The 13,195-nt window shown below is 39.6% G+C and overlaps 1 protein-coding gene across 2 annotated transcripts; it reads left to right on the forward strand.

Moving 5' to 3' along the window:
* The first annotated feature begins 4,872 nt into the window (after nucleotides 1-4,872).
* LOC122658938 lies at nucleotides 4,873-8,161 on the forward strand. Of its 2 annotated transcripts, XM_043854100.1 has the most exons (3): nucleotides 4,873-4,975; nucleotides 5,604-5,949; nucleotides 6,032-8,161. In XM_043854100.1, coding segments are annotated over exons 1-3 (2,268 nt in total). In that variant the 5' UTR covers nucleotides 4,873-4,974; the 3' UTR covers nucleotides 7,953-8,161. The 2 variants fall into 2 exon arrangements, with proteins under 2 accessions (XP_043710035.1, XP_043710036.1); XM_043854101.1 differs by lacking the exon at nucleotides 4,873-4,975 and having other exon boundaries at nucleotides 5,806-5,945.
* The last annotated feature ends 5,034 nt before the right edge of the window (nucleotides 8,162-13,195 follow it).

Genomic DNA, 13,195 nt, shown 5'->3' on the forward strand with positions numbered 1-13,195 from the left:
AAACTGACTCCTCATTGTTCTTTCAGCACTCAACTACTGGCCCATTATACATCCTCATCTATGTGGATGACATTCTTATTACTGGGCCTTCTACAACTGCAATTGATTCTTTATTTGATTTGCTTGCATCTGAATTTGCACTAAAGGATCTTGGGCCTGCTAAATATTTTCAGGGTATCGAACTCATACCAACTTCAAAAGGGGTTCTATTATCTCAACAGAAATATGTCTTTGATTTGTTACAACGAGCTAACATTGTAGGAGCTAAGCCCGTGTCTTCGCCCATAGGCTCAATCTCCTACTCTATCACGCACCGTGGGCACTCTTTTATCTGATCCAACTGAGTACAGAAGTCTGGTTGGCGCCTTACAATACGCCACGCTCACTCGCCCAGACATTGCGTTCACGGTGAACAAGTTGTGCCAATTTCTGGCCCAGCCCACGGATTCTCACTGGGCAGCTCTCAAACGTGTTCTCCGTTACTTGAAGGGTACAATCCAATATGGGCTTCATCTCACTCGTTCATCAAATCGGTCTCTTTTTGCTTACACCGATGGGGATTGGGCTAGCTGCCCTGACGATCGAAAGTCCACTGGGGGATATTTGATTTTCCTTGGGCCCAATTTGGTTTCTTGGCAGTCTCGAAAACAAACTACAATGGCTCGTTCCAGTACAGAAAGCGAGTATCGGGCATTGGCTCTTGCTACAATAGAGCTTACTTCGATTCAATCCTTACTAAAGGAAATTCAAATCCCTTTACCATCTTGTCCGGTTCTTTGGTGTGACAATATTGGTGCCACCTACTTGAGTGCCAATCCGGTGTTTCACTCCCGCACCAAACATATAGAGATTGATTTTCATTTTATATGTGACAAGGTTGCACAAGGCGATTTATCAGTTCGTTATCTCTCTACAATTGACCAGTTGGCAGATATATTGACAAAGCCTCTTTCGACTACTCGATTTCTGCTGTTACGTTCCAAATTCAGTCTCCTTCCCGATGCCTTGAGTTTGCGGGAGGGTGGTATGGGTTGAACGTAGTGAGCTTTTTTCACAAGTGTATTGAGGTGATTATTGTTGAGATCCCACTTGTATCCAGCTGTCGTCCAGCTGTCTTGTATTCAGTTAGGCTGTTACAGTGTTTGTAACCACATCATTATCTATAAATATAAACAAAGGCCCAAGACCAAAGGTCAAGGGTGAAATATCATTTTCACATCAAACACTAAGAACAACTTCTGGTCCTTGAAATCAAGATTCAAGTTAGCTTGAAGAAAGTACTAGGTGTCAATCAATATATTGTTAAAATTGAGACAATCTCGATTTCTGTAATCAAAATTAGTGTGGGCATTGAGTTCTCGATCTTGGGTAGAATGTGCCAATGTGGTGAGTGGATTTAGTGCACTAACCAAATCCCAATTTCAGCAAAAACTGAAAAAGAAAACAAAATTCCCTTTTCAATTAACCACACTAGAATGCGGTGAATGGTGAGTCTGGGAACTGCATTTGCTACCCGAGTTTTTTCTTCAATTTCAAATTTTCACATGAGCAGTTGTATCATGTATGTCACATTGGAGTTGCAAAAAATGTGTCTAGGCCCTGTTTATCTGCCAAATGTCAAGCCTAATCCAAATTTTTTTGTTTTGGATTACATTGGTAAAAAAATTACATTTCTAATAGATTTGAGAAATATTTAAAAAAAAAAGTAAATTACACCTCACCCCCTGGTGTTTGAAAATATTCATCCGTCCCCCTCTACAATAACGGTGTTAGTCTGTTTTTAGTTATTGATGTGAAAGGACTATTTTATCTTTGTACTAAAATATTAGAATTAAATTTACAATACTACCTTTCAAAATCTATGTTTGGATGTCAAGGGTAGTTTAGGAATTTAAATTTATTTAACTGACTGACATCATCACTTAACAGCATAAAACTAATGGTAAGGACTAATTTATCATATTGAGGTCTAATACAGGGGGTGATTTAAGCATTTTAAAAAATCAGGGGGTGACGTGTAATTTACCCTAATATATATTCCCTCTACACCTATTGGACTTAAAAAACTTCACCATTTTATCATATTTATTAAGATTTCAAATTAGGAATGTTCGACCCAAATTTTTTTTTTTAGGATAATTCTACAAAAAAAAAAATAGAGAGGCAGTTTTCTGTTCGAGAGTGTGGCCCTCCTCCCCATTTGAAAAGACACCTTTGCCCCCTAGTTTTGAGGAGGAGAGATAGACACATGGGAGTGCTGGTATAGACCACACTCCAGGACATAAAACTACTTCCCAAAAATATATTTGGAATACACTCATAAGTCATAACTCCATCTGTTATCCTATTGAACTTAAGGGAGAGCCATTTGCTGCCGATCTAATGGTATCACATCAATTAAGCATTTTACCAAAAAAAAGAAGGAAAATTTACACGTATCTCCCCTAAGGTATCGATTAATTACCAGTGCATCTATCTCTCTTCAATATTTACACATACCTCCCCTACTTGTCTAAATATTTAATAAATTAATCTAGACAATTAATGGTTTTCGTTAGTGACAAATGGTAGGTGTGATTTAGAAATTTTAGAACCAATATATCCTTGATAGAGTAAAATGACATTAATGTCCTCTTCTTCTTCTTCACCATTGGGTCATTCGGAGATGGAATTGTGGGATCGTAGACGCTCAAAAGTTACCTTTCCTCTGTGGCAGCTTCAAGGTCACTGTACTCGAATTGTTGGATTTTGATGGGCTCTTCAGCCCTACAGGAGAGAGAGAGAGAGAGAGAGAGAGAGAGAGATTGGAAATTTGAGGTTCCTCTGGTTACACCCTATCCTATTTTTTTGTCCTAAGTTAATGGCTTGGATTAATTTATTGAATATTTAGAAAAGTAGGGGAGGTACATGTAAATAATAAAGGAAGACGGATGCTTTGATAATTAATCGATACCTCAAAATTTCCAAAAAAAATTTAGGATAAATTTCACAGACACCCCCTGTAAGTATTCAATATGTCACGGACATACTATGCTTTGTCAAAATATCAACCTTCCCCCTAATGTTAAGCAGAGTTACCACCCAAAATTAAAATGTCAATTTTACCCTCTTAGTATTTTTTTAAAATCCCCATTTTACCCGTTAGCTTCTCCGATGATGGAAGTGAAAGAAAAAATAGAGCAAGGTAGGGGCGAGTGAGCAGTTGAGGGAGAGGTTGGTTCAGGTTCGTCGGAGAAGTGGGAGACGTGGGATGGTAGGGGAGGGGTGGGGCGGTGGTGGGGCCTGAGAAGAAGATGAAGAAGCAGAGGCTCCACGACCAAATCCACCGTGGTTATGCAAGGACCCCCGAACCGGAGAGGGAGAGGGAGTGGATGTCGCAGGTTCGCTTTGCACAAGCGGTGAGACCAACTTCTTGGGTTCAAAGCTGATTCTGTCTTCTCTTATCTCCGCCATGAATTCTACAAGAGTCTATAATTTTAAAACAATATCGGTGTGGATGAAAATTAAGAACTTATTGATCAAAATTACACATAAGATAGTAAAGTTTCCCTGACATGTGATCCAACTGAGATACCCCCTAATTAAAGCTAAAGCTTGCTTCAAATAAAAAGAAGTAACTTTTAATCTGTCAAATTAAAGCTTTACCCAATCTTTGACCTTCATATGGATTCCTCCTCTAACATTGCTGTAGTATAAATCATCCCTTCTCACCTAGTAAAAATATCTGTCGGATGAACAAATTGGGGCAGGATCAAGTCATCAAAGACTGGGTAACTGCCATTAACCTAATTGAGCGGATTCACACAGTTAAAGTCGCACCAGAACTGCATTGTTTCCCAGAAGTTTTCATGGAAATCCCAGGAGTACTATTGGCCATGCCCAAGTTTTGCAGCCCAAGATCATTTTCTTTGGATCTGCACTTGATGTCTAAACCATTTCTTGGACCGGGACCCAAGTCGTTGGTGATGTAAACTTGGAGTTTGCCATTAAAAGTGAATTTACCTTCAGATAATAAGGGCAATGCGATAACCACAAGCTGGAGGATGAGAAATAGAAGAGTGTTCTTCGAGTTTCTCATCCTCATTGTTTTAATTTGCAAATGGTGGTGATCGATCATTGATAACCAGAGGTTCTTAAATAATACCCATTTTCCTAATTTAAGAGAGGTATTAAGGTAAACATCGATCATCAGGTTACAACAACCTACCTGAACGGTATCCCATCATAGCAGCAAGGTTTAGGTTATCCTTTTTAACCGGAGAGAGAGAGAGAGGGGGAGAGGGAGGGCATGGTGGTGGTGATAACAGGGGTGGTGGTGGTAGATTGATGGAGCAAAACATATCGGTGTGGATGTTCTTCCTTCTTCCGCCTTCAGTGAATGGAAATCAGTGAATAATGGTGTCTATTGTAGGTGGAGGAGGTCTCTATTCTTGCATCTTCCTCCTTCAGCCCAGCGAAGACGATGAAGAGAGAATGGTGTTTGTATTTGGGGTTTTACCCTTAAGGGTATTATGATAAGTTCATCCTTTTTTAAGGGTAAATTGGCCATTATAAAAAAACTAACAACAACTTAACTGCACAAGCCTAACAGAGTGGACTAAATTGAAATATAATCATAAAATAAAAGTTACTTATGATATTTTTTCAAAATTTAGCGTGTCCGTGATATATTGTATACTTGCAGGGAATGTCTGTGCAATTTTTCCAAAAAACACAACATCGTCGCCCCGAATATCCAAAGAGGGCCCCAGGGGGATTAAGGCCGAGATCAGTTCTTCTCTCTCTCTTATGCGCGTGAGAGGTGATCGAGCGTGTGATTTTGTGAGACTCACTTAACCCTCATAAGTCATAAGTCATAACACTCTCAGATAGTCAGATTCAGGTGCGACTGTGCGAGAGCCGACCGAGGAAAGGAAGCGGAGGAACGGGAGAAGAGCAATGGGCCGTTATTAATCGCACTACATCATAACTGTAAGTTTTTCATCGTTACCTTCTCTCTCTATCTCTCTGGGACCCTATGGTTTAGTTTGAATCGTAGTTATTGCACTTCATATAGGGTTCTAATACATTCGAGTTCCTTTTCTGTTTAAAAAGTTTTGGTTTTTCATTCGTTTCAGTCAATTTGTGTCATGTTTCTGAAAGAAAGCTAGGTTACCGAGTGTTATTTTTTTCCTCCTTACCTGTTCACTATTTCTGCATTTCTAAAATTTGTATAATTTGGTGTTATAAATGTTATTTTCCCTTTTATCCTTTCGCTGTTTTCGCAACGTCTCTCTGCTGATTTCTCCCCTTCGTTCTGAGTATGAAACATTTATGTTATTTCTAAAGGTGTTATTGCCAGCTAGCCTCTAATTTAGTTTTTTGCAAGATGGGTGCCTCGCGTTGTTTGCCTCTTAGGGTTTTTATTTTGGGGTTTTTTTTATCGTTCAGATGTTTCAGGGTGGATTTTAATACGTGGATTTGGTTTGAACTGGTCCGGGGTTCCTTCATCCGTGAAAGAATTCAAATAACCGTCCATGTTGTTTATAAGGCTTTATCTTGATATCTCCATGCGTCGAACCATATCTGAATAAATTTGTGCATTCGTGTTCTTTGCTACGCTTTGGCTGGGAAGAAAATGATTGCTATTTGCCAATCGAGTGGTGAGTTTGTTACCAATAAAGATGGTTCCTTGTCATACACGGGGGGAGATGCCCATGCTATTGATATTGATCAGGAAACGCGGTTTAATGAATTCAAATTGGAGATAGCTGAAATGTGGAGCTGTAGCATTGATTCCATGTCTATCAAGTACTTCCTCCCGGGAAACAGGAAAACTCTCATTACTCTCTCCAATGACAAAGATCTGAAGCGCATGATCAATTTCCATCGGGACTCTGTCACAGTGGATGTCTACATCTTTACAGGAAATAATGTTGCCCGTGATGTCTCGAACATGCCTGCCAGTAGGTAGTTGTCCTTGGATCTCCCCTAGATTTTACCCGATGATTGTGGCTTGACAGAACTCTAATGGGTACACTTGATCATGCAGGTCAAGCAGGACCACCTTCTCTGAAGCAGTGGTTATGGCAGATGCTCCTGTTGATGCCCCACATATCACGTCCGCATATGAACCAAATGATAATGCTTCTGTTGCTGATGATGCCTCTATCGACATACCTATTGTTACCCCTCCTGCTATTCCTATTCTCTCTAACTACAAAGATGGAAAGAATCATAAAGCTCCAAAATCATGGGAAGATGCTATAACTGGTGTGGACCAGCGATTTAGTAATGTTCAAGAATTTCGTGATGCCTTGCATAAATATTCTATTGCTCATGGGTTTGCCTACAGATTTAAGAAAAATGATCCTCATCGTGTAACTGTCACATGCAAATCAGAAGGTTGTCCATGGCGGATACATGCATCAAGGCTGTCAACGACCCAGTTATTTTGTATTAAAAGAATGACCCCAACACACACATGTGAAGGAGGGGTTGTGACTGCTGGATATCGGGCAACAAGAAGCTGGGTGGCGAGTATCATAAAGGAGAAGCTGAAAGAATCCCCAAATTACAAGCCCAAGGACATTGCTGATGACATTCGAAGCGAATATGGGATTCAACTGAATTATTCTCAGGCGTGGCGTGGAAAGGAGATTGCAAGGGAACAGCTTCAGGGTTCATACAAGGATGCTTACAATCAGTTGCCATTCTTTTGTGAGAAGATAAGGGAGACAAATCCTGGTAGTTTTGCTACATTCACAACCAAGGAGGACTCAAGCTTTCATCGCCTCTTTGTTTCATTCCATGCCTCTTTGTCTGGTTTCCAACAGGGGTGCCGCCCTCTCCTTTTCCTTGACAGCACACCTTTGAATTCAAAATACCAAGGGACTTTGTTGGCCGCAACAGCAATGGATGGAAATGATGGTGTTTTTCCAGTTGCGTTTGCGGTTGTAGATGTTGAGACTCATGATAATTGGCGTTGGTTCCTACTAGAATTAAAATCTGCTGTTACAACATCTCGATCTATAACGTTTGTAGCAGATAGACAGAAAGGGTTAAAGGAATCCTTAGCTGAGATATTTGAGAATGCATACCATGGTTATTGTCTTCGTTACCTTTCTGAGAAGTTTAAGAGGGACTTAAGGGGGCAGTTTTCTCACGAAGTGATGCGTCTCATAGTTGCAGATTTTTATGCTACTGCGTATGCGCCCAGACTCGAAGGATTTCAGAAATGCTCTGAGAGCATCAAAAGTATTTCACTGGAAGCTTACAATTGGGTTATACAGAGTGAGCCTGAACATTGGGCGAATGCATTCTTTGGTGGTGCACGGTATAACCACATGGCGGCAAACTTCGGAGAAATGTTCTACAGCTGGGTTTCAGAGGCAAATGATTTACCAATAACACAAATGGTGGATGTGATACGTGGTAAGATGATGGAGTTAATTTACACACGTAGGGTGGAATCCAATCAATGGTTGACAAGGTTAACTCCATCAATGGAGGAAAAACTACAAAAAGAGACATTGAAAGCACGTTCCCTTGAAGTGCTTTTCTCACCTGGTAGCACATTTGAAGTTCGTGGTGATTCCATAGAAGCTGTTGATATTGATCATTGGGACTGTAGTTGCAAAGGATGGCAAATTACAGGTTTGCCATGCGCCCATGCTATTGCTGTTTTTGAATTCATTGGTCGGAGTCCATATGATTATTGCTCTCGATTTTTCACTACTGAAAGTTACCGACAAACTCATTCAGAGTCTATACACCCAGTTCCAAACATAGACAGGCTCATACTGAAAGAATCAGCTCAGACTGTGACAGTAACACCTCCTCCCACTCGTCGTCCTCCAGGTCGACCAAAGAATAAGCAGACCGGATTGCAGGTGGTAGCTAAACGACAACTCCAGTGTAGTAGATGCAAGGTTATTGGGCATAATAAAACAACATGCAAGGAGCTCTTGTAGGACTGCTGGACTTTGTAAGTATTTATATTGTTAGGACTTTGCTGTTGTCGATTTGTGTTAGCTTTGTGCATAGCAATCATCATTTTACATGACAGAGGCCAGTTATAATGCAAGCTAACTTATTCTGTACTTCCTTAAGGGATTGTACATGCATATTAATATGTAGTGACTTCTGTACTTGCAATCCAAGGTGTCTACAGATTTCTGTTTCATCATCTTCAGCATCATTGCTAAATACTAATGCCATGCAAAAGCAGACATCTCATTTATAGATGTATAAGTCTCTTGTTTGATAGGCATGGGTTTGTGAGGTTACCCTGAACGCATTTGGACTTCCAGCCTCGTCATCCTCTGTACAGTAACTTTTTCCTGGTGATGGAACATAATTTTGGTTTATTGGGTGTGGGGTCATTCAACTAATAAAAAATGGAGGCCTGTTTCTAACATGGCTACAAGGTGGAAATTCTAGTTCTGCTTCAGATCCCTATTCGAATCAACCATTTCCTTTGAATATTGCAAAGAGGTCTGATGTAGATCAAAGCATGAAGAAGAGAAGGACCAAAATAGAATTCAGAAAAAGTTACTGTTCTGGTGAATAGTAACCGAGTTACTGCTCAGGTGAACAGTATCCAAGTTACTGTTCAGGTGATCAGTACCCGAGTTATTGTTCATGTGAACAATGTCGCAGCTCATACTGCCTCGTGTGGGAATGATTCCAGAAGATGCTGGGGGGCCAAGACCAGATTGCGTGGACAAGAAATAATCCAGCATATCATCTATTTTCTATTTTTGCTTAGTTTCTAATTTCAGATTTGGAAAGTAGGCTTAGCTTTTATTCTTTATTTTATTATTAGTAACTTAGTCCTATATATATTGTAATAGACTCAAGGGGTCTCCCCTCGGTTTAATGAATGAAGAATTATGTTGCTGTTTGCAATCCATTGTCCTAAGAGAGGCTGAGAAGCGTGAGATGCCCAAACTGAGTTAGCCACCTATCCCATCCCCCATTCTTCCACTCAATCCTTCCTCTTCCTTTTACTTTCTATTTTTATATCCAAGTCTGCAACTCAGAATCCGAGGCACATAGTTAAGTTTACAGACTTGTTTGAAGTCCTCCATCAAGCCATACAACTGTTGGGGGGATTGCCGGCTGGTTGAGAGATCAACCAACACCTGTGGCTGGAGTTTATCCTCTATTCCTGCTGCTGGTTCGATCCTGCAGATCTTCACACCCTGTGAACTGCTGTTTGTTGATATTTTGAAGTTAAGTTGATGCAAGTGCACTGCCATGGACCGACCCAAACCCATTTGGGTATCCATGTGAAGATGAACCGGGTCCAATTGAGTTTTTGAGTTAGTAGGATATTTAATTTATTTATTTATTAGGGTTTTAATTAGTTGGGATTTTATCTTGTAAGTTGTAATCTTTTATTTTAAATGGGCTACTTAGTGGTAGAATCCTTTCCTTACTTTAGTTTTAATAGGCTAATTAATAGTAGAGTTGATTTAGGAATTTAATTTTCAGTTTTAATTTTCTTTAAATACCAGTGTGTAACTATGCAAGTGGCAGATTTGAATGAATGAAAGTTTTGGTTTTTGTTACCAGTTTCGTATTCTTCTTCTTCCCTCTCTTGGTTATTATTTCTTCTTCTTCTTCATTATTTCCGTTTCCTTTTAAACCAACGCTGTTACTCTGTTTTCTAGGTAATCCTGACAGCCCCACAAAGCTGAATTGGTCTCCCTTGATTTTTCTTCTTTTTGCCTTTGCTTTTGGGGGTTGAGTCCTTACCTTAGGGAGACCTTTGCTGCTGAACCTGAGCTCCAAAGCTGACTGAAATCGTGAGTTTCAGAGCCACCTTCAAATCTGAATCTAGATCTTCCGCCAGATCTGTTTCAGCCATTCCTTACTTGAAATATATTGTTTGCTTAGGTTTGATATTACTGGGATTCAGAAGGGTTATGACTTATGATTCTTGGATTGAAATTTCAAGGTAAGTAGAAGCCAATCGAGTGAGTTCTCCCCTTAAAACCAAATCTGGTTTTCCACCTCTGGTTTGTGTTAGAGGTAAGAGACGGTACTTTCTTTCCCCTTTCCCACAATTCCTTTTATGCTTTTATTTTATTTACACACTTTCCATAAGTACCCCTTCCTTCTATTCTTATTTTTGTTTGTCCCTATTTTCTTTTAGTTCCAAGTCTGTCTCTTCCCATGTTGTACGTTACCTTTCCCTTTTGTTCTTTTCTCTTTTGGTTAAACTTCCATCTATTTACAGAATTGCCATCCTTCTTTTGGACATTGAATTATTTACTATTCTGCTACTAAACCTTGGTTTTGAGTGTTTTCTTAATTGGGTGGGTCCGTAAGTGATCCAATTCGGGTTTTCGAACCCCGGATCTGCATTTTTTGGTATCAGAGCCGAAATTCCCTATTTACGATGGCATTCGACCATGAAGTTATTACTCTTTTGTCCCTCCCAAAGACTACACTCTAACTGTAGTTTGGCCCTGTACTTGGGCTTGTTGATCAAGTTAACAAAAGTCATCCGTTCTCCTTGCAGCGGGACAGTTCAACCAGTTTTCCTGCTGCAACTTTAGGCCTGGGGAACTTGAGATCCAACCATTGGTTTCCAGTAATATTTGGAGGACAAACTTCCATCAACATCCCCTCCATTCGATCCCAATTTGTGTTATAGATCGTCTGGCTGGTTTGGTATGTCACTTATCTTCTATTTTCATATTCTAGTTTCTAATTCTGAGACCCTGATGCAGATAAGTCACCTAAAGGGCTTATTTTAATGGAAATAAGCCTTGGGTTGGGTTTAGTATGCATTGGGCTTTGATTCCATTGTTTTCTTTGTAATGGCCACTTTAATGGGCCTAAAATATCGGTATAAAGTAGGAAAACAGAATTTACTTCATTAGTTTAGTTAGTCGGTTTCTTTCATTTTTTTTAGTTTCCTAGTCAGTTTATGTCACCTTATTAGTTAAGGATTGGGTTTTGTATTCATTGGGCATTTGGGCCTTTCCTTTTTAGTGTTCGAGTCTATATAAGTTTGCAAGGGGCTATAGCCTTGCACACGAATTTGATTAATGAGGTTTTGGCTTGAGCCTTTTCTTTTATTCTGTGAGACTCAGATGGCTGTGAGATGCGGTGCTTTGTGATGTGATACAATTAATGAATGGTGGGATTCAAGTCAAGGCTAGGTGGGATGCTTAGTCATATCTTCTTCTCCATCAATACTCAAGTAAGTAATCTTTTGTTTTCTGCCATTGTTGCTGCCTGTGATTTGTTAGTCCTATCACTATTAGGATTTTTGAGTTGGAAGGTGAATCTCAATTTTGATCTTTGTTTTGATTACTGATTTCTGGTTTGTGAAATACTTAAAATATCTCTTTTCTCAGTTTTCTCTATTTTAGAATTTGGATTTTCAAAATTACTTTAATCCAGCCTTTGGATTGTTTTAATGCCTTGGGGCTTTGATTTTAACTACTAAGTTTGAGGTCTGGTCGAAGTTTCAAACCATGTGTTGGTTTGATTGAATTTAATTTCAGTTTTATTGTTTTTGAGATCTCCACCCATGAGACCATTGTTTTCCAAATTACTCCCAAACCACTCATCGGATCATTCCCATCTTTTGAATGGTTCTTGTCTTTCCTTTTAAGTATTGTTACCTAGAGGTAAGTGTGATTCTGAGAGGTTTGAGTTTTCAGCCAATTTTTGAGTCCTATCTGAGTGGGGTTTGTCTTGGGATCTTGCCTGGGAGGTTCTCTTTCAACTCTGCATAATGTAGAGCTGGATCATGAAGGACCTAGCCTCAGGCAGGATCTTCTTGAATAAAGTTTAATGCTGATTTGATCTTCAAAATACTAGGCAACAGTTGAAGAGCTTGTAGCAGATCACACAATGAAATTGATTGAAATAGAAACAAAAACGAAAATAGAAAATAGAAAAGAAGGATAGGATTTGGATTGGATCTAGTATCCCACTCTCTCCCGGGTCTCTCATCCACGGCCTCTCACCGTATTTTGGTCTGTCACCGATGGCATCTCACCATACTCATAGAGCAAAGCACAACGCTATGTTTTTTTTTTGTTTTGTTTTGTTTTATCTCAATCTCATTAATTAAATTCGTGTACAAGGCTGTAGCCCCTTATAAACTTACATAGAAGACTCAAAAACAGATTCAAACACTAAAAAGGAAAGGCCTTACACAATCCTTAATTAATAAGGTAACATAAACTGACTAGGAAACTAAAATAATGAAAGAATCAAACTCAAAATAGGAATCTAACTAAACTAATGAAGTAAATCCCGTTTTTCTACTTTCTTCCCATATTATAGGCTCATTCAATTGGTCAATTACAAAGTAAATTCATGGGATCAAAAGCCCAATACCTACATAACCCAACGCAAAACTTATTTTCAATAAAATAAGTCCTTTAGGTAACTTATTGATGCAGGTGCACTACCTTGGACTGACCCAAACCCATTTGGGAACCCAGATTGAGAACCGGGTCCAAATATGGGTTTTAGTCTAGTAGATATTTAGGATTTTATTATTCATTTTATTGGAATAATTATGTAAGGAGATCCTAATTTGGGTAGGATACATAGGAATAGTTTGAGCAAGTTTTAAATTGTCAAGAGTCGTAGTATAGTTGTTTCCTTATTGAAGTCTGTTTCTTTTATTATTTATATGCTTGTAACCAACATAGTAAGTAGATTAAATATGGAATAGTTGAGTTATGGTTTGAAGTCAGTGTGGCTGTGCGTGTGCACTCTTCCCCCCCCCCCCCTATGCGATCTCTTCTCTCTCCCCTAGAACTCTGATTCTTCTCAGGTTTCCCCTCTTCTCCTGACCAGCCCTCCACCAATTTGGTATCAGAGCCGAAGGATTCATCTCCTTCCCCATCAACCTCTCTCATTCCCTTCTCTCACCTCATTCTTCTTCTCTCCCCGTTACTGTTTCTGCCATATGACCAACACCTGTGAAAAAAAAAAGACAACCCAAATCGCAACCCTTTCCCTCCTTTTTTCTCCCGCAAAACTCCACCACCATAGATTCCACCTAGCAAAACCCAGAGATACTATCCCTTCAAGTTTCCAGAAACCCAAACCCCACCCTTCGATTCTCCTAGTAACCCATCACCTTCGATATCCACAGGAAACCCCCTCTGACCCCCCTTTTCCTCCACTGAAACTTCGATCAAACCCTGTTAGGGTCCCACTAGCAGTAACCAGA

Source organism: Telopea speciosissima, chromosome 4, assembly GCF_018873765.1.
Source record: "Telopea speciosissima isolate NSW1024214 ecotype Mountain lineage chromosome 4, Tspe_v1, whole genome shotgun sequence".
NCBI lineage: Eukaryota > Viridiplantae > Streptophyta > Magnoliopsida > Proteales > Proteaceae > Telopea > Telopea speciosissima.